The sequence below is a fragment of the Podarcis raffonei genome, chromosome 16 (assembly GCF_027172205.1).
Source record: "Podarcis raffonei isolate rPodRaf1 chromosome 16, rPodRaf1.pri, whole genome shotgun sequence".
Classification (NCBI taxonomy): Eukaryota; Metazoa; Chordata; class Lepidosauria; order Squamata; family Lacertidae; genus Podarcis; species Podarcis raffonei.
This window is the reverse complement of record NC_070617.1, coordinates 26,916,888-26,936,893: the sequence shown is the minus strand read 5'-3', so window position 1 is coordinate 26,936,893 and position 20,006 is coordinate 26,916,888. Positions and strand designations below refer to the sequence as shown.

General features: G+C 47.2%; 2 protein-coding genes across 7 annotated transcripts in view; one reads left to right on the top strand and one right to left on the bottom strand.

Annotated features, from left to right (window-relative positions):
• Positions 1 to 3,157: 3,157 nt before the first annotated feature.
• On the bottom strand, positions 3,158 to 20,001 carry RAB36 (RAB36, member RAS oncogene family). Of its 3 annotated transcripts, XM_053370240.1 has the most exons (13): positions 19,855 to 20,001; positions 18,401 to 18,535; positions 16,250 to 16,356; positions 14,907 to 14,994; positions 14,115 to 14,206; positions 13,574 to 13,639; positions 12,483 to 12,584; positions 11,861 to 11,925; positions 11,443 to 11,494; positions 9,254 to 9,335; positions 6,874 to 6,964; positions 5,475 to 5,594; positions 3,158 to 4,214 (listed from the first exon to the last, which is right to left on the bottom strand). In XM_053370240.1, exons 2-13 carry the CDS (start codon positions 18,446 to 18,448, stop codon positions 4,150 to 4,152), a joined length of 978 nt encoding a protein of 325 aa, XP_053226215.1. In that variant the 5' UTR covers positions 18,449 to 18,535; positions 19,855 to 20,001; the 3' UTR covers positions 3,158 to 4,149. The 3 variants fall into 3 exon arrangements, with proteins under 3 accessions (XP_053226215.1, XP_053226216.1, XP_053226217.1); XM_053370241.1 differs by lacking the exon at positions 19,855 to 20,001 and having other exon boundaries at positions 16,250 to 16,293; positions 18,401 to 18,557; XM_053370242.1 differs by lacking the exons at positions 16,250 to 16,356; positions 19,855 to 20,001 and having other exon boundaries at positions 18,401 to 18,557.
• The window catches only part of RSPH14 (radial spoke head 14 homolog), a 59,883-nt gene continuing 59,200 nt past the window's right edge, over positions 19,324 to 20,006 (top strand). Inside the window, exon 1 of one of the 4 annotated variants that reach the window (XM_053370238.1) lies at positions 19,324 to 19,492. The gene's annotated coding sequence lies outside the window, so the exon portion shown is untranslated. The other 3 variants (XM_053370236.1, XM_053370237.1, XM_053370239.1) reach the window with 3 other exon arrangements.

Below are 20,006 nucleotides of genomic sequence, written 5' to 3'. Positions count from 1 at the left end.
ACAAATCCCATGCCCCTTTGCTAGATCTTTTATAATGAGCATCACTTATCAGAGTTTTCTGACAAAGCAGCCTATATATTATTATTTTCTAAATAAAATGGCCCTTTTAAAGAACTCGGACCACTTTGCTGAGGTCATCCGAGGTTCGAGACCCACATTGGACAAAAGATTCCTGCATTGCAGGGGGTTGGACTAGATGACCCCCATGGTCCTGTCCAATTCTATTATTCTAAAGTCTCTGCAGGCAGGCTTGTCTTCAAGAGCTCCCAAGCAAGCTTCACCACCACACAAGCCCTCTCGTGTTCCCACAATGAGCCTGAAACCCTTGCTGTAACTCTGAAGAAGCCATGCAAGCAGCCAGGCATTTTTGCCACTCCCTCCTGTGGACAAAAGTAGCTGGTTTCCCTCACACACATACCTTGGCTAGAAAGCTGTTGTAACCCATTTTTACAAAAGGGTGCATTGCATTTTTCTTAGCATTCCTTTTCCGAAGGCAGGCCTCCTAATGCAGAGCACTCCAAACACCTCCCAGTAGATCCCAATCTGCCTCCTAATGGACACATGCACCATTTGTTCACATAATATGCCCCTGAGCATCTTGTTCCCCCACCTAAGCCTCTCAGAATAATTTCCTCTGGGAGGCATCAAGAGAGGAGGGACTTGCCTGCCTGCCAGCCAGCTAGCAGGCCTCAGTGCAAAAGCAAGGAGTCCTCCAATATTTACCTGGCTGCTAGCAACTTCCGTGCCCCTGACAGCTTCTGCCAGATGAGCAAACAGAAGGTGCATCTTGCAGAACCCTTCCCTTATAAAACAAATAAATATAAAAGCTACACTGAGAAATTAGAATCGGATCAAGAAATTACAGCCGTACCTTGGATCCCGAACGTCCTGGAACTCGGGACACTTTGGCTCCCAAACGCCGCAAACCCAGAAGTGATTGTTCTGGTTTTTGAATGTTCTTTTGAAACCCGGGCTTCCGTGGCTTCTGATTGGCTGCAGGAGCTTCCTGCAGCCAATCAGAAGCCGCGGTTTGGTTTCTGAACATTTTGGAAATGGAACGGACTTCCGGAACAGATTCCGTTTGACTTCCAAGGTATGACTGTACAAGCAAATGGAAGGGGGTGGGAGGGAAGCAGCTTTCATCCAGCCTGAGCTTGCGAATTTTCCCTTTGAACATCCTGACTAAGCTATCTGTCAACAGTAACGTCACGCAAGTTTTTTTAGTGTGTGTTTGAATGTGTGAAAATGACTGATTGATCGTGATAGCCACACACCCTAATGCCAGGCCTTCGTGTACCTGTCACAAATAGAGGACAAGGTGGTTTCTTGTCCTGTTGCTAAAATGAAGAGCTGTGCCCTTTCTGTCGATCATCCTCTTCTGTTTCTCTAACAGAAGGATGCAGAGGAGAATCCTGTATGTGGCGAAGGAATGCATAGTTCAAAAGGAACGAACACACACACACACACACACACACACACACACACACACCGTGCTTGATCTTATCAAGACATGAATAATTGGTTTTCTGGAGAAGACCCAAGTGTGTCAATCTGGCCTTTCATCCTGCTCCTAGCTGTGTCTGGCTAGCTGCCTCAAGGCCAGCAGTGCAGGGAGAAGCCTGCGACCCTTCCCTGGTTGACCTATGAACCAAACCCAACATATCCTTTGTATTTTGTTTGATCTTTCAAAGGTAATGTTTGTTTGCAAAATGCGTGATGCTGGCACGCTGGGACAGAACCCACATCAGTCCTTGGGACTCAGCTGTGCATCATCATCACAGATGCTCGTACTTGTCGTAATGACTCCTTCCCCTTTCTGCTCCGCCTGCTCGGCTGAGTGTGCCGCCCCACCAAAAGTCAAAACGCAACTCAGAAGCGCCATATGAAGTCTATTTCTGAGGGAAGAGGAGCTGCACTGAATGTTATAACGTTGCAGGAAATAGCACAGCCTCGGGTGGAAAGAGCCCTCGCTGCCTCCTACATGTTCCAAAAGGAACAATGACTGTCATTGGCAATCAGAGGAATGTGAATGGTGGCATCATAAAGGCAAGGAGCGGGGGGCACCTGAGTGGCTTCCAGGGGGACGCCAGACCCCGAGAGAGCCCGAGAACAGAAGGGGGAGCCAAAGGCAAAGGTTCTTGATACCCCTGCTCTGACTCCCCACCGAAGGAAGGAAGAGAGGTTGGTAAATCGGCAGTTCATTTCCTTGGCTTGCTTTGAATTCTGGAAAGTTCCCCCTATCTCTTCTACCTGTTTTGGCCAGAGACAGGGAGCCACAGTGATCCCCAAGTGCTGCCCTGGACAGTTTCCTATGGGAGTGAAAGCAATCAGCTCACTTCAGATAGGAAAGGAGGTAATCTCCTCCCTCAGGGACCATATCTAAGCTTGTGTACACATTCAGTTCACTCCCACTTCTGGTTTGGAAAGGAATACAGTGGTACCTCTGGTTATGTACTTAATTCGTTCCGGAGGTCTGTTCTTAACCTGAAAATGTTCTTAGCCTGAAGCATCACTTTGGCTAATGGGGCCTCCTGCTGCTGCCGCGCCACCACCTCGCGAGTTCTGTTCTCGTCCTGAAGCAAAGTTCTTAACCCGAGGTACTATTTCTGGGTTAGCGGAGTCTGTAACCTGAAGCATATGTAACCTGAAGCGTATGTAACCCGACGTACCACTGTACACACAAATTATCCACAATCCAGATCTATCCTATTGTTTCTGATGAAATACTGCGCTTTGGTGTGTTTCCCCACAAACTAGCTTTGATCCATACTGGGAAGGGGGGACGACGACCTCGTCTTAGCTGTGCTTTTAAGCCTATAATGTGTGCACAGCCTTTGCCTTTTGACAGGTTCAGCTCTCATTGGATTCAGGGGGCCAAGCAGTTTTCTGGCCACCAGGGAGGAGACATGCCACATTTACACTAACAAAAAGTCCGTGGCACCCAGTGCCCGCCCAGAGACTGGGGAAGGTGCCAGAAAGATTAAAAGCAGCAGAGAAATGACGGACTCGCCCATCAGCATCCAATCTGGCTGGAACACACACACCAAACTAGCCAAGAGGCACATTCTGGGCTTTAAGCCGCTCTCCCCTTTCTCCTGGGGTGGGGGGATGTTTTAGCATAAATTGTTCTGGCTTCCAAAGTTATCAGTCTTCAGAGGACATCAGAAAGTACGTTTAATTCCACAACTGACATGAAAATAAAGACCAGTTTTGTACAACTGCAGCTGCTAATATCTAAGGCAGTTAGAGAAGTGGGATCATTCCACACCTCGGAGCAATGCAGAAGACTCGGGAGGCAACCTAGCACCCACTACTGGCTAAGATGGAATGATGCTGCTCATTCCTTAACCACCATCTGAGAAGGACCACAGGACTACGTGCTTTCTCTTCCTTCATTTTCTCACCCCTCAGATTCTACAGATTCCTCCTGCTGCTCTTAACCATGATTAAGTCAGCACTATGATTAACCACGGTGATCACGAACTAGAGAAATTCAGCTTGAGAAGGATGCAAAGCTGCCAAGGCTACAACTCTCAGGAGCACCTGCTGGTAGAGGCTGTTTTGGGACTACATTTCCCTCCAGCCACAGTCAAGAGGTCCAAGGCATCTAGGGAAGACTGACTTGCTCCCTAGCTGGGCTAGAAGGAGTTTTAGCCCCCAACACCTGGAGGGCGCCAGGTCTAACTGAATTCACAGAGAGACACCAAATCTGAGCTTCCTTCACATCTGCAGTCTCTCTCATAGGGCAGGTCCATCGTGTGCTCTCCACTCCCAAGGTCTGTCGTTTCCACAGAAACAGGCTTTGCAAGTTTGGAACAGGATGGGTTTCCTGGAGAGGGAAAGAGAGAAAGAGAAAGAGAAAGACAGATTGTGCTGATAACAAACACACCCTCCTGGAAAAGGCAGATCATTTCCCATAACGTGAGCTCAGAAAATAGAATTTTTCCAAAGAGAGGAGAGAGGCTGTCCATTCCCCTGAAGGCAGATCAAAGCAAAGTGGGCTTTGGCGGGCAGGGGGGGCTGCACCGCCATTTCCCTGCCCCCCTCCTCGTCCTGCTGCTGCTTGTTCAGATATTCAGCTGCTTTCCTGAAGTGCAATTTGGTGAATCCTCCAAGAGGCCAGGAACTTGTTATACCCCCAGCTGACTACTAGCAACAACTTGGGCTGGCTTGTGGGTTGGCTTCCAAAGTCTCCGGTGAGTCCCCTTCTATTTCTGCAACAAGGGAACAAAGAAACGACCAAATCAATCCTTTCGGAACATCACTTTCCAGAAATGGTTAACAGGCAACAGCGGTGTTCATCCCAGTCTTTATAAACATTTGCACGGTGCTAGATGGGTAGGCTAAGGGACATGGGTGGAGCTGTGGGTTAAACCAAAGAGCCTAGGGCTTGCTGATCAGAAGGTCAGCGGTTCGAATCCCCACGACGGGGTGAGATCCCGTTGCTCGGTCCCTGCTCCTACCCACCTAGCAGTTCAAAAGCACGCCAGTGCAAGTAGATAAATAGGTACCGCTCCAGCGGGAAGGTAAACGGCGCTTCTGTCCGCTGCTCTGGTTCACCAGAAGCGGCTTAGTCATGCTGGCCACATGACCCGGAAGCTGTACGCCGGCTCCCTTGGCCAATAAAGCGAGATGAGCGCCGCAACCCCAGAGTCAGCCACTACTGGACCTAATGGTCAGGGGTCCCTTTACCTTTAGATGGGTAGGCAACCTTCCTGTGCTTGTCGGCATGAAGGCTGGGGTCCTACTGGCCTCCCTTCCCCAACCTGGTGCCCTCCAGAGGTTTGGGGCTGCAAGTCCTATCAGTCCTAGTCACTGTGGAGGGGAGGGGCTGCTATATGCATTTATATTTATTATTTATTCATAAGAAGATTACCGTATTTTTTGCACCATAACACTCACTTTTTTCCTCCTAGAAAGTAAGGGGAAATGTCTGTGCGTGTTATGGAGGGAATGCCTACGGGTGGCATGCCTACGGATTTTCCTCCTCTAAAAACTACGTGCGTGTTATGGTCGGGTGCGTGTTATAGAGCGAAAAATACGGTATATACCACTTAAGACAGAATCAGCTTACCCAAGGGAAGGTGTGCGTGCTACAGCACAGAACACAGAGAAGTAGGGAAAGGGGCGCCAGATACCAGAAAGACCGCCTATAACCTATTTCATACTTTGAAGATGAATGTGAACAACTTGAATTGGGCCTGGGAACAGAACAGAAACCAGTGCAACCAGTTTTAAAACATGGATTATGCAAGTCCTAAGTGGAACCCTGGTCAGTCGTTTTGCTTCTGCATTTTCAGGCCTGCTGAAGTTTCCAAGTGGTCCTGTGATTCTGGGGCAGATGGGAGTCGTAGCCCAAAATGGTTGGAGAGCAACCAGTCAGCAAAGACTTTTCTGAGCAGAAGGAAAAGCTATCCTCATCCCTTGCAAATGTTTTGTTTTTAATCAAACAAAGACAATTCAGTTCAACCTACTGATGAGGTTTCCCACACCAATTTGGGCCATTCGGCTGTTGCTCTTCTCCAGCTCCATCAGCATCGATTTTTCAAAGGCCAAGGCAGCAACTCGGGAAAAAAAGCCCTTGACGTTTTCCCCTGGTGAGAGAAAGAGAGGGTGGGGAGGTAGAGGGAATGCTGTAACCTTTGAGGGGCTCGAGTAGATAGATAAGATAAACTTTATTCGCATTAGCCAACTGCCATAGCAACATAAAACAAGTGGGGCTCGAGTATTTAAAGCAGTGTTTCCCAAACTTGGGTCTCCAGCTGTTTTTGGACTACAATTCCCATCATCCCTGACCACTGGTCTTGCTAGCTAGGGATGATGGGAGTTGTAGTCCAAAAACAGCTGGAGGCCCAAGTTTGGGAAACACTGCTTTAAAGTGTGCATGGCTAACCCGTGGCTCTCAAACTGCAGCAGTTGTAGTTAACTGCTGGCTGGGGATGATGGGAGCTGGAGTTCATCAAAATCTGGAGGGTCATGGGTTAGCACTCCCGTTTTAAACACAGGGTGGTACTGTAGGCAGCTGCTATAAACAAAATGGCTCATGTCTCTTCCAACATCCCTACCCACCCCCTCCCAAAAATTGAGGGGGGGGGGTGTTCAAGGGACTACCTTTGGCATCTTGGCATGAGCCTGTGTGGAGTTCCAGAGCAGAAGGGTGCATTTCACAAGGATCAAACTCTGCACCCAAGCAGAGCACCACTATGAAAGACACTGTCCCACATACCGTATTTTTCGCTTCATAGGGTGCACCGGACCATAGGGCGCACCCAGTTTTTAGGGGGGGAAATCAAGAAAAAAAATTATTCCCCCCCCAGCCCCAAAGAGCAGCATACAGGATGTGCGCAACCTCACCCTGCCAGAGAGGCACAAGCCAAGGCAGCCAGCGGGATGGATCCCGCTAGCTGTTTTGGCTTCCTCTTTAGCCCCAGACAACCTCTCCCTACCGGGAGAGGCTGCACGGGGCTAAAGAAGCCATAGCCACGTGCAGCCTCTCCCTGCTGGAGGGGCTGCGCGCAGCTATCCCTGAAGCCTGGAGAGCGAGAGGGGTCGGTGCGCACCGACGCCTCTCGCTCTCCAGGCTTCAGCGAAAGCAACGCGAAGCCTTTGGAGCACGGAGGGAGTGCTCCCTCTGCGCTTCGGAGGCTTCGCGTTGCTTTCGCTGAAGCCAAGGAGCCTGCATTTGCTCCATAGGATGCACACACATTTCCCCTCAATTTTTGGAGGGGAAAAGGTGCGTCCTATAGAGCGCAAAATACGGTAAGTCCCTGGGCAAGCTGGCAGCTTAACTCCTTGAAGGAGACCAGCTGGCATGCTCAGCCCGTCAGCCCTGCAGCACTGGCACTCCCAAACACTTCAATAGGCTCAACTCACCTGTCTTGGCTGAAACGGACCAATATTCTGCCTGCATTTCATTGGCCAGGTGGATGGCGTCCTGTTCTGTCCGCTCACAGGCAGCGTCGGACTGAAAAAGAAAGGAACCACAGCCAAGGAGCAGCAATCTCTATGTTGCGCTGCAGATGGGTAAACTTCCCCCTCACCCCCAAAACACAAATACAGCGGTACCTCGGGTTAAGTACTTGAATCGTTCTGGAGGTCCGTTCTTAACCTGAAACTGTTCTTAACCTGAAGCACCACTTTAGCTAATGGGGCCTCCTGCTGCCGCCCGAGCACGATTTCTGTTCTCATCCTGAAGCAAAGTCCTTAACCCGAGGTACTATTTTTGGGTTAGCGGAGTCTGTAACCTGAAGCGTATGTAACCCGAGGTACCACTGTATGACCTACCTAACAGCCGTTTTTCCTTCTTAGGAACAGAGAGGGATTTGCTTCTGCAAAATGTGGCCATGAGTTGGCTTTGGAAAGAGATTAGACCAGCTTTTCCCAACTTGGGATGGGCAAGTCTGTCAATCCCAACTTCTCTCACCTTTTCAGCCCCCAATGCCTCACCCAATTCAGTTTGCTGCATTTCCACATTAGTTTGCTCCCCCCAAAAAGCAGGTCCTTGCAAAAATTCTTAAGTGTTTTAGGGCACATTTTTCCTGTATACAGTTTCGCTTGATAAACACAGATGCTTACAAGTCATTTCCACTATGCCTTTTTATACACTTTTGGGGGCTGGTGAACTGTATAGGAACATTTGGAGAGAAAGGCAAATTTCTAAAGATAAAAGCTGAGTTTTCCTGCATTTTTTTAAAAAAGGAAGTGTGACTGAGATGAGATTTGCATTTAGAAGTGAACCACATTGGATTCCTGCCCCCATCTCTCTCTCTAACCAGGTGCCCTCCAGATGTTTCAGTTGGCAACTCCCACCAGCCCCAGCATCGTCCAGCTATGTGGGCTATGATGGAAGCTGCTGTCCAAAACATCTGGAGGGCACCAGGTTGGCAAAGGCTGAATTAGACCAATGCATTGAAGAATTAGTCTGCCAAACAGAAGCTGTAGAAGACTGTGCCACCTTTTAAGCTCTGCCTGCTGGCACTAAAAAGCATCTGACCACACGTGGTTGGATACATAAGATGAGAACCTGTTCAGCACAAGAAAATTTTGCTTCCTTCTACCTGGGCAATTATTATATTCTTATTTCACAGTGTATGGAAAATGTAACACATGAACCTGCCCTTACAGTTGAACCCGTATTTTAATTAACTGTTTTTTCTTTTTCTATTATGTTTTATTGTAATTTTATTAGTGTTAACCACCCTGAGCCTGATTGTGGCCGGGGAGGGCAGGGTATAAATAAAAAAAAAATATTATTTTTTATTATTATTTGAACCCCAAAGGAAAAAAATAGCATTTATGGTGGTGTTCTGCTGATTGAATTTTTCTACGGTATCTGCTCTCTGTTATTGGAAAATACAAATTCTGTCCTTCTCCTACGTTTTATAACTTTATTTTTTTTCTTGTTTGTTTACTTTAACTTTTGACTTAACATTGATAAAAACCTTTATTATAAAAAAGAACTTGTATCCATCCCATGTACAGCTATTACAGTAAAGGGGAGAAGCTGCCTTTAAGCATCTGTTGTCAGCCTAGATAGGCTGCTGGTGTCTTCTGAGTTTTAAACCTGCATTTTCCTCCCGCTGCCTTACCAAAGAAATCTGTCCAGAACTGACAAGTGCATAATCCTTTGGGGGCACATTTCCCCTGCTTTAGCAGGGCAAGGAGCTGATGGGCAGAAATGGTTTGAAAAGACACCAGGAAAGAGTTTGTGCTAGAGGCTGCTCAGGATTATGATGATGATGATGATGATGATGATGAAGAAGAAGAACTCAACTCAACAGCAAGAAAAGTGAATTCTGAATCCTTGTCGGGTCTTGGCTATGGAAGGAACCACAGACCACAGGGATCCCTTGCTCCAGCTTCTGCACACAAAGGACATTGCCCCTCTCTCTGCTTCAGGCCCCTTTTATCTATGTGTCCTGCATGTGTCGGCCAGGCTTGTCCCAAGTGCTCCCAACTGGAGGCTTCATATTGCAGGCCAGATGTTCTGATACAGGTCACTGTTGTGCACCCACACATTCTGTTTCCCCCAGTTGTGGTTATTGGTTGCAGTTCCACTGCAGTTACTGATGGCTAGAACTTCTTCTAGCCCTGCTGTTAGGCAAGTTGAGCTCCCGGCAACCAGCCATCATCACACAGTTGCCATCCAGACGGGACAAATAAATTGTGCATGGAAACTGCAGTTCCGTAATACTGCTCAAGGTTCCGAGTAGAGCAGCTGCAGCATTTATTTTGCGAGCTGCCATGCACTTACCACTAAATCTTTTTTTGTTCCAACGAGAAAGATGAAGCTGGAGCCTGGTTCATTCTCCCTCAATGCATCCTCCAGCCACTGCCTGAAAAAGGAGGAGGAGGAGGACAGAGGAAATGTCTGAAGGATTTAGAATGCACAAGATGGCTGAGTTTCATGTAAATGCCTTTAATGTTTGATGTTTTATTATGCTTTTATATGTACTGGAAGCTGCCCAGATGTGGCTGTGGCAACACAGCCAGATGGGTAGGGTATAAATGATATGATGCAGGCAGTTTGCGTAGGATGAAAAATGACAAGGGATCAGCCCAGTGTGGAGAGTTCTGGAGGGAATGGGGGCTGCATACACACCATACATTTAAAGCACACAAAACTCAGACAGAATCCTGGGAACCATCACAGGGCTACTATTCACAGTACTCTTAAACCAGTGATGGCCAAACTTGGCCCTCCAGCTGTTTTGGGACTACAATTCCGATCATCCCTGACGACTGGTCCTGTTATCTAGGGATGATGGGAGTTGTAGTCCAAAAACCGCTGGAGGGCCAAGTTTGGCCATCACTGCCTTAAACAAACTACAATTTCCAGAATTTTGCAAAGAAGGAGAATGGGCATTAAATGTGTTTTAAAGGAATGGTGCACAGGAAGCCTCCTAGAAGAGGAAGAAATACAATGTTGATAGAACGGGGAGCCCCACAAAGTTCTGCTCTCATCAGCAGTAGTTTGGGCCAACTGCACATGGCAGTATTAATACTTTTCAGAGTTGAAAAGATGAATAAATAAGCAACTTATGATAGTGACATGCTAGATATAAGGATTTATCAGGCATTTCTCAAGTGGGAAGCCAGCACTGCTTGCTCGTAACTGACCACCTGATATTGTTCTCCATGTTAGGATTGGTCTTTGAATAAGAAGAAGAAGAGGAGTTTGGATTTGATATCCTGCTTTATCACTCCCGAAGGAGTCTCAAAGCGGCTAACATTCTCCTTTCCCTTCCTCCCCCACAACAAACACTCTGTGAGGTGAGTGGGGCTGAGAGACTTCAAAGAAGTGTGACCGGCCCAAGGTCACCCAGCAGCTGCATGTGGAGGAGCGGAGACGCGAACCCGGTTCCCCAGATTACGAGACTGCTGCTCTTAACCACTACACCACACTGGCTCTCATAAACAGGTGAGCAAGAGCCTAGGTCGGGCTTTGGACTACAACTCCCATCAGACCCTTGGCTGTGCTGGCTGAGGCTGATGGGAGTTGTAGTCCAAAACATGTGAAGGAGATACAGTTGGGGAAGGCCAGCCCCGTCTCCTGCACAATTCTCCCACCCTGAGCAAACTCACTGACACACGCTCCATTGTCCACCAGCCACATGTTGGCCGATTCCATTCATCCTGAAACAGAACCCCTGATCTTGGGTCTGATTGTGTGGTATATGAAAGTACAGAAAGTGATCCATTGGAGGAAAGCAGTAATGAGAGGAACTGGGGATTAGCATGATGAGAACAGGAGGAAGGGGCAGAGGGGAGAGGAAATGGAAACCAGAGAAAGAGGAACACACACCATATGTTCTTCCCTCTTGAGAAAAAATAATATCTCCTCCTCTGCCAGTCCCCTTGGAGCGATGCCTCGTGTATGGCCCACCAAAGGGGGTGAGCAACTTAGCCATCTTTACCAAGTGCAGATGGAAAACCCTGGAGGGAAGCCGGGCAGGGAGGCCCCCATGGGACGGATAAATGGTGCCAGCACCAGGGAAATACAAACACCTCCAGGGAATATGTCAAAGGCTAAACAGAAACAAGACAGCAGGAAGGAGAGAGAGAGAGAGAGAGAGAGAGAGAGAGAGAGAGAGAGAGAGAGAACTCACAGGGAAACTGTGTGCCACCAATTTCACATGAAGAGCAGCGATTTCTGTGTCACAAGGCAATGAGCTAATAAGAACCTCATTCTTTCAGCAAGTGCAAGCGAAACCTCAATACCAACCCTGTCTATTTATCGGGGTGGGAAACCTGTGGCCAGTGGTGGTGGGAAGGGACTGGCAGAGAGACTGAACAGGAAGTGGAACCAGAGCCAACACATTTTGGTTTTCTCCCTATCCTCCTTCCTGCTCACACCCACTGACAGGCCCACCCTGCTTAAGCCTGTCTAATCCCCCCCAGTCCTCAGGAAAGTTTTTGCAAGAAAGAATGGCAAGGACTTACTTGGTGTGATCTAAAGTCTGGATGTCGGCCAAATCAAAGACTGTTATAATCACTGCAACGAAACCAAAAGAGGATTAGGAGACATTCTAGGTCCAGAAGGCAGGAGAAAGGAGTTGTTTTAGTTCTGACTCAGCAGACATCCAGAAGGAAAGAGGCTGGGGACACAGCGCTGGCTTAAAATGGAACCGAGTTGTTCTCTTCCTCAAAGTCAGATTTTTTTTGGGGGGGGGATGCTTCAATATGCAGTATTTCATCAGAAATGAAAGGATAGCTATGGATTGTGGCGAAGCCGTGTCTACACGGCTCCCCAAACCAGCGGTGGCAGTGCCCTGGAGGCAGAGTAAATGGGAGAATGTCTCCAGCCCCCAGGAATCAGCTTTTGCCCTGCTAGCAAGGAAGCAAAAAGCTTTTGACTCACCTTCTGCTCCTCTGTAGTAGGCGGAGGCAATGCACTTGAACTTCTCCTGGCCGGCTGTATCCCATCTGGGCAAGAGTGGAATAAGGGAAGTTTGATCAGTCATGGTGAGAGAGGGCCTAAGTGAGCCCAGGGATTAAGCAAATGGCTTAGGAGTACAAGCTGAAGAAGACTGTGATGCTTGAGTCAATGTCATCTGGAAGATGCCCTTTTTCCCTTTTAATCACACTTCCATCTTGGCCACTGGCCTTGCTGGCTGCTGGGGGGAGTTGGAGCTCAGCCAACAACTGAAAGATCCCCACAGATCCCCCTGCCCCTTGGTTTACAACTAGTAAAAAGTCTGTTTCTCAAAATGAATAATGGCTGCTCGGCCATTATTGGTCCCCTGAATGAAAGCTGTTCAACAGTGGAATGGACTTTAAAAACTTCGCTGGAGTTTTTAAAACAGAGGTTGAATGGGCATCTGTCATGTTTGCCTTAGCTGAGATTCCTGCATTGCAGGGGGTTGATCTAGATGACCCTTTGTGTTCCTTCCAGCTCTATGGTTCTCTGTTTCTTTGATTCTGGCTGGCTCTGTTAAAACATCCCACACGTATGGTGAGCCGCGTGTTCATTTCCAACTTACATCTGAAGATTGTATGGAACTCCAGCTATCTCAAAACGCTCAATTTCAAAATCCACTCCAATGGTTGCCTTGTAATCCCGGTCAAAAACATCTTTACAAAACCTGCAAGGGAAAAATGGGGAGTACCCACCTTATTGTTATTATTGTTGTTGCTATTATTATTATTGTTATTATTATTGTTATTGGCTGCTTTAGATGGTTTTTAATATTGTGCTTTAATTCTGTAACCTGCTCTGGGACCTTAAGGTGAAGGGCAGGAAATAAAATAAATCAGGGTGTGGGAATGCTGACAAGAGGATGTTTGAAAGAAAGAGCAATGAAAAAAAGGCGAGGGAAGAAGACATGTTGGCTACCTCTGCCTTAAATCAAAAGTTTTCACATAGTAGTAGTATTTAAGAAATATTCCACTATTATTATTTATTCAATTTATATACCACCCTTAGATCCCAGGGTGGTGAACAACATTAAAAACACATTACAGAACATCAAGGATAAAAACATAATAAAAAGCATACCATCAGCCAGATAATAAAATAGTCATCATAGTAACAGTCCTCTCCCCCACACTTTCACAGGCCATAGATTCTTTGATAGCCCTAGGCCTGGGTAAAGAGGAATGTTTTTGCCTGGCGCCTAAAGACATGTAATGATGGCACCAGGTGAGCCTCTCTGGGAAGAGCATCCCCAATTGGGGAGCCACCACAGAAAAGGCCCGCTCTCTTGTACTAAATAAACTCTCTGAGAAAACCCTAGTAACCATTGTATGTGAGCGGAAGCTGTGTGGTCAAACACGCATCTAAGAGCCTTTCCAAGTTCCGAGTGGGAGGAACTCAAAAACAGAGACTGGCAGCTGTGTTCGTAGGCATGGGTCAGGAGGAGACACATAACTGTGACCTGGGGTGTCTCCTCTTCTTGGTACCATCCTTAAGGAGTGCTTCGCAAGCACTGCTTCAGGCAGGTGGTAGCTACGATGCAAACTGGTCAGCCAGAAAAGACTTATAAACTGAGGTCAGTGGCTGCACTTTGAGGCTGGAACTTTGGACAGTCTTTGACAAACACCACTAAAACTACATGTCAAAACAGATTTGTACCTGTTGATGAGGCTTGTTTTTCCAACATAGAGGTCTCCCACCACAACCACTTTTGATATTTTTAGCCTGAAACACACATGTTGGTTTTTTTCCACATTGCACAGTGTCATTGAAATGGAAGAACCATATCAGATTAATACTTCTATTCGGACCAATAAAAACATTACAAAGAACACATACAGTATATGAGATGCAAATAGTGCAGAGTAAAACACAAAAAATGCTTAAATAATAATTATTCTACCATAATCTGAATAAACTAGACAATACCCCAGATCCCTGAAATAAGCGTGTGTGTGAACCTTTCTTCATCCTCTTGCGATCTTATTTGTGCTGCAATGTTCCTTCTAAATTGTCAACAGGTATCATTTTTTTAGATTTTAAGGTTATATAGGCATTTGACACCCCAGCAATTTTGAAACATTGCAAAACGTATATTCTTAAGATTACAGGTCAATTCCAAAATACATAAGGAAACATTGCCTGTGACCGAAACTCTTGTTACGGCACAAAGCGTCATTTCTCCTTGATGCCGACTCACCCAACAGCGCCTGTGTTCTGTCTCCGACAGGCACTCCTCACCTGGGCGTGGAAGTGATCTTTGAGCTGGAGGCAGGCCTCAGGTGTGTACCACTGCAGACACACAGGAAGCAGGAGCATGAGATCAGCTGGGCCAGGACTTCACCTAGCCAGTCCTCTAGGACAGCTTTGCCAGGCCCAAGGCAAAATGTATGACAGGCTCTGTTTTAGGGAATGCCTCAGGCCAGAGGGTTTCAACCTTTTCAGGTTCACGGCTCCCTTGACCAACTACATTCTTTCCACGGCACCCCTGGGGGGCTCAGGAGCCCAGTTACATCACCCCTTGCCTGCAGAGCCGGACCCTCTGACTTTTCAAACATCTTCCGTTCCCTCAGCCTCCTCTCGCCCTCTCCTTAGGAGTCCACTGGACAGCCACTGGTGCTGCCCCTGGTCTCTGAGCTCCCCCCCCCCACAAAAAAGAGGTGCTTCCTCACACTGCCCCACAGGGCACACCCCCGCCCCCGGCCAGCCCCAAAGGCACTATTTGCCTGGGGAGCTTGTAGCCAAGGCTGCTGCTGTAAAAAACAGCCATGCAAGCCTCTGGGAGGCAGAAACGTGAGAGGGCATCAGGGGAGGGAGGGAGGGAGGGAGGGAGGGAGGGAGGGAGGGAAAGAGGGGCAGAGGCTGGTGTGGTCCATGGCACCCCTGACCACCATGCAAGGCACGTCAGGGTGCCACGGCATACTGGTTGAAAACCACTGCCTCAGGCTGTCAGGGAACGAACCCAGCAGACACAGGAGGACAGTTTACCTACCTTGGGGAAGTGGGAGATGGTTCTGTCTCTGCTCACAGGTGGCGTCACATGCAGGAAGTTGGCCTTCATTGCCCAAATCCAGCGGGTGCTGACAATACAAACCAGAAAACTATCGCTGGCATCTAACACCTGTCAAACCAGGAATAATGTATAGGACGAGTAGTAAAATCTGTTGGAAATGTAAAGAAAAGGATGGTGATTTTTACCACATGTGGTGGACATGTGATAAAATGCAAGAGTTTTGGGAATTGATCAATAATGAATTAAAAAAGATGCTTAAATAGACATTCCCAAAAAAGCCTGAAGAACTATTGCTAGGTTTGATAGGAGAGGATATTAAGAAGATGGACCAAAGATTATATATGTATGCTACGACAGCTGCCAGAGTTTTGATAGCCAAAAAATGGAAAACACAGGAGATACCAACTGTGAAGGAGTGGCAGACAAAGTTGGTCGAGTACGCGGAATTAGCAAAACTGACCCATAGGATTCGTAGACAGGAGGAAACAAAGTACCAAAAAGAATGGAGTAAATTTATGGTCTATATAAGTTAGAACTGTAGAAATTTGAAGACGTTAGCAGGACTGAAATAAATCTTATGTCATGGTTTAGTTATTATTAAGGAACTGTGGATTAGTGATTGGAATAAGAAAACCTGCGGAAGGGAAGGAGGGAAGTCAACTGCTCTACAGAGCGTAAAGTAAGACAGATGTTAAAAGATTTGAAATATTTGTGTATCTTGTTGGTGTTGGTGTATTTGAAATTAAAACTTAATTAAAAGCATTTTTTTAAAAGAAAAAGACAATACACACCAGAAAACAATATCGGGGTCATATCAGGGGACTTGCCAACAGCAAAACACAACACCAGCACTTAACGCTTGCGTTTTTGCAGTCCTGACAAAAGTAGTTGGTTGTTGTTTTTTTGTAAGGTATTCCTAGAACTGGGTACGTTTATTGCCTCTGAGGCAGAGCAGAGCCATCATGGCTGGTAGCCAAGGATAGCCTCGTCCTCCATGAATTTCTCCAATTCTGTAATTTCCCAGTCTGGACTGTACTAAAAACTTGTGGGGGTGTCTGTTTTCCCTGACTAGTAGTTCCATGTCTGATTGCAAGCTAAGGAAGTTAGCAGCCTGTTGGCTGGTGAGCCTGGCATTTTCCTGAATAATAAAACAGCAAGGCCTTTCATGGATAAAGGATATCGCCAGGATGTTGCCATAGTAGAGGTGAGTGGCATTCTGAGCTTACAATAGCCCAGAAAGAAGGCACAGGGTGACTCCCTTTGCGAGGGCCTCATTTCACAGTGAACATGCCTTTATCCATTTGGATTATATTTTAACTCACTTTAGCCATCTCCCCAGCCGCCTCGTGCCACTCCAGAGGCTCAGCTGGAAAACAACTTCAGTTAGCAAACCGCAATGGTCCTGTCCGTCATTATGCAAGTCCCCCATCTGTCATAATGTTAATTTAAAACTCATGATCCATCTGATTTCCAAAATGAACTTAGGAGGCTAACAAAGCAGGAAATGCCATACAATATTTAAAAGCCTATGTCATGCCCACCATTCCTAAAAAACAACAACCCCACCAGCAGCCGTAAAATATCAGGATTAGAAACCAACACCAGGAACAAAGTCTGGGCATAGTGGCATGACACCAAAACTAACCCAAGAGCATTCAGCCAAAAGTCTTTTCCGGAACAGCTTTGTTTTGCAAACCTCTTAAGGAGAAGAGCAGTCTTCTCCAGCCTGCAGGAGTCATGTTCCAAAGCATCTGAAGGGCACCATGTTGGAGGGAACCGAGTGTCAGGGCCTAATGGCTCTCACTTGGCATTCCTCAAGAAAAGCCATACACTAGGGCTGGGGAACATTCATGGCTCTCCAGATGTTGATGGACTCCCAACTCCCATCAGCCCCAGCCAGCATGACCAAGGTTTGTGGATGAGGGGAGCTGAATAGCTCAGTTGGTAGAGCACAAGACTCTTAATCTCAAGGTCGTGGGTTCGTGCCCCATGCTGGGCAATAGATTCCTGCATTGCAAGGGGTTGGACGTGGTGACCCTCATGGTCCCTTGCAGCTCTATAGTTCTATGATTCTATGAATATGGGGAAGGCTTCGTGGCTCAGTGGTAGAACATGTGCTTTGCATGCAGAAGGTCCCAGGTTCTATCCCCAATGGCATCTCTAGGTAGCAGTGGGACACACGCCTCACTTGAAGCTGCTGCCAACCAAACCAGTGTTTCCATGCACTCTGGCACTCGTCACGGTGTCCCGTTGCACCAGAAGCGGTTCAGTCCTGGGACTTGTGTTCACATGTGGTCAGGATGTAAATATGTACACATTTTTTGCCAAAGGGTGTTAAAGGAGATAACAGAAATCACTGGGTCCAGAGGCAGAATTATTATCAATTTACAATGGGGTGGGAGGTTCGCATGCTATGAAAGACTTGTTCACAAATTTATTGACAGCTGCACGACTTGTTATAGCTAGGAAGTGGAAGGGACAAGGTGAATATAAAATGGAAGAAGAGGTGTGGGACATAGCAATTAATGATAAATTAACATGTGCTATTAAGGTAAGACGAGGAATATGCAGGAGAAATTATTTTAAGGAGATGTGGAAGGTATTTGTAGAAGTTGTACTGTTAAAACGGAAAGGGGTGTTGAAATTTTGGGGGCAAGAGGTGTTGAAATTTTGGGAGGTTGGATAGTTACAGTGGAATGGTCTTGGGTGTGGGGTGCACATTTTTATTTTTATTTATTTAATATTATTACTTTGTTAAAATAAAAGAAAAAACCAAAAAAGAAGTGGTTTAGTTCCAGAAAGCAATCTGTGGACAAACGCCAGCTCCCTCGGCCTGAAATGAGATGAGTGCCGTACCCCATAACGAAGTTTGACTGGACTTAACTGTCCAGGGGTCCTTTACCTTTTTTACCTTTATATGGTGTCGTGTAAATAAACAAATAAATAAAACACTTGGAGGGCACCAAGTTGGCAAAGGCGGCATGGGGTGTGTGGTTGTGCCACCAACCACCAAAAGTGGCCAGCCACTGTAAAAATGCACCTGTAAGTCTCTCTCTCTCTCTCTCTCTCTCTCTCTCTCTCTCATGCTTTCTTTTCCAGGTGTGGCGATTTGTTTGTGAATTCTAGAAAGAGCATGGTGGAGAAAACTGCTGTACAATCTCCTCTATGTGGGTTTTGCATTTCTGTTACAAACAGGTAAAAGAGGAGGGGGAGCCAATTAAGCCTTATGTGGATGGTAAGGAGGGAAATCACCCTAGTTCAGCCAGTCTGAAGCTGCAAGGTGGCCATGAACAGCTTGCAGAATCACTTGCTCTAAGCTGGCCTTTGGATAATTTGCAAAATCAAGGCAGTGGGGGGCTGATCCTATCCCCCACCACCACCACCCCAGCAGACCAGGGGCTCCCCCCTGCCCCCCCTCGGCATTTACAAAAAAGGGGCAATATTGGCAAAGAGTGAGAGGAAAAACGACTCACCATGCAAGAGCTGCTTCCAGGTCTGGAAAGGGGCTGCCGCATCACCATAGGAACCAGAGCGCCTCCCTCTCAGAAGGTGGAGTTAAAATGCAGAGAAACCAACCACCTGAGAGATATGGCAAACCTTAAAAACCACTGAGAAGAAAGGAGAAAACCTGGTTAATGAATGCCAGATGTTGGCATGCTCAGCTGAGCAACGCCTCCTGCTGCTTGTATAAAGCTGGACAGCTTTTCTTAAAGGAAAAAGAAAAAGAACTGAATCACCAGCATTATTAAAATTATTGTTGTTTTTATTCCTTCCATTTATAACCCAGCTTTTCATCCAGGGAGCTCAAGGAGGTTTACATGGTTGTCCAACTTCCCATTTCATCCTCACAACAGCCCTGTGAGGTATCTGAAGAAGTGTGCATGCACACGAAAGCTCATACCAAGAACTAACTTAGTTGGTCTTTAAGGTGCTACTGGAAGGAAAAAAATTTTTTGTTTTGCCTGTGAGGTAGGTTAAGGCTGAGAGACGGTGACTGGCGCCCAGGGTTAGCCAGTGAGTTTCATGGCAGAGTGGGGGATTCGAACCCTGATCTCTCCTAGGTCTTCGCCCCAAACCCTGTTACACCACAGTGGCTCTGGTTTATGTCCGGACAAATGTTTGCAACATCCGTATTTCATTGGAAACAAATCAAGGAGCACCATGTACACCACCTTGAGCTCCTTGGAAGAAACAATAGATGCAACGCAACGCAACCAATTAAGAGCCTTCTGCATTTCCCCAACCTGGCGCCCTGCAGGTCTTTGGACTACAACTCCCATCAGCCTCAGCGAGCACAGGGCGGGTGAGACCACCGCAGTGCTTGCTGGGGCTGATGGGAATTGTAGTCCAAATAATCTGGTAAACGCCAGTTGGGAGGAAGCTGTCTGGGTTTCCCGCAGGGGCAGCGCGGGCTGCAGAGACTGGCACTTGAGGGCCACCACCTCTCTCTCTCTCTCGCCTGGCCTCCCCACCACGACACATCCTGCCCAGCCGCCACTTGCGGGAATTACGACATTTGCGCTCAGTCGGACTCCGGCAACACCTCGTAGAGGGTTTTTTCCCGCGTGCGTAGCTTCGTATTCACAGATCTGGACGTAGGGAGCGAGGGCGTCGCGGTCGCTTAGCAACCAGAGGCCTAGGCAGGGCGGCGAATCGGCCGCTTTCGGAGCTGACATTTCTCCCCACTTTGCTAAACTGGGTTTATCGGGTTCCCCCTCTGCCATTTCTATTTTGCGTGTGTGCACCAAGTAATATATTTTCCCCAATTGCTGTCGTTCATTTCGACGTTAAATTATTATTATTTTAAATTTTTAAACAAGAATTCCCACGTTTTTCATTCGTGCTTCTCTTTCAGGGTTAAAATTATTGTTGTTTGTTCCTATTGAATCGCGGGTGGGGGTTGGAGGGGAGAAGGATAGATACTTACCTTTAAAATCCTGTCTTGCTTTCAGTTGCAACAGGTGTCCTCCACCCCGCTCCAAAAAAAGACACGTGTCCTGTTGGTGCCTGTGTCTTGGAACTGAAGCAAAGACACATAGAACTGCTGCAATTGTTTTCCCTCCCTTTGCCCTAAGCAGC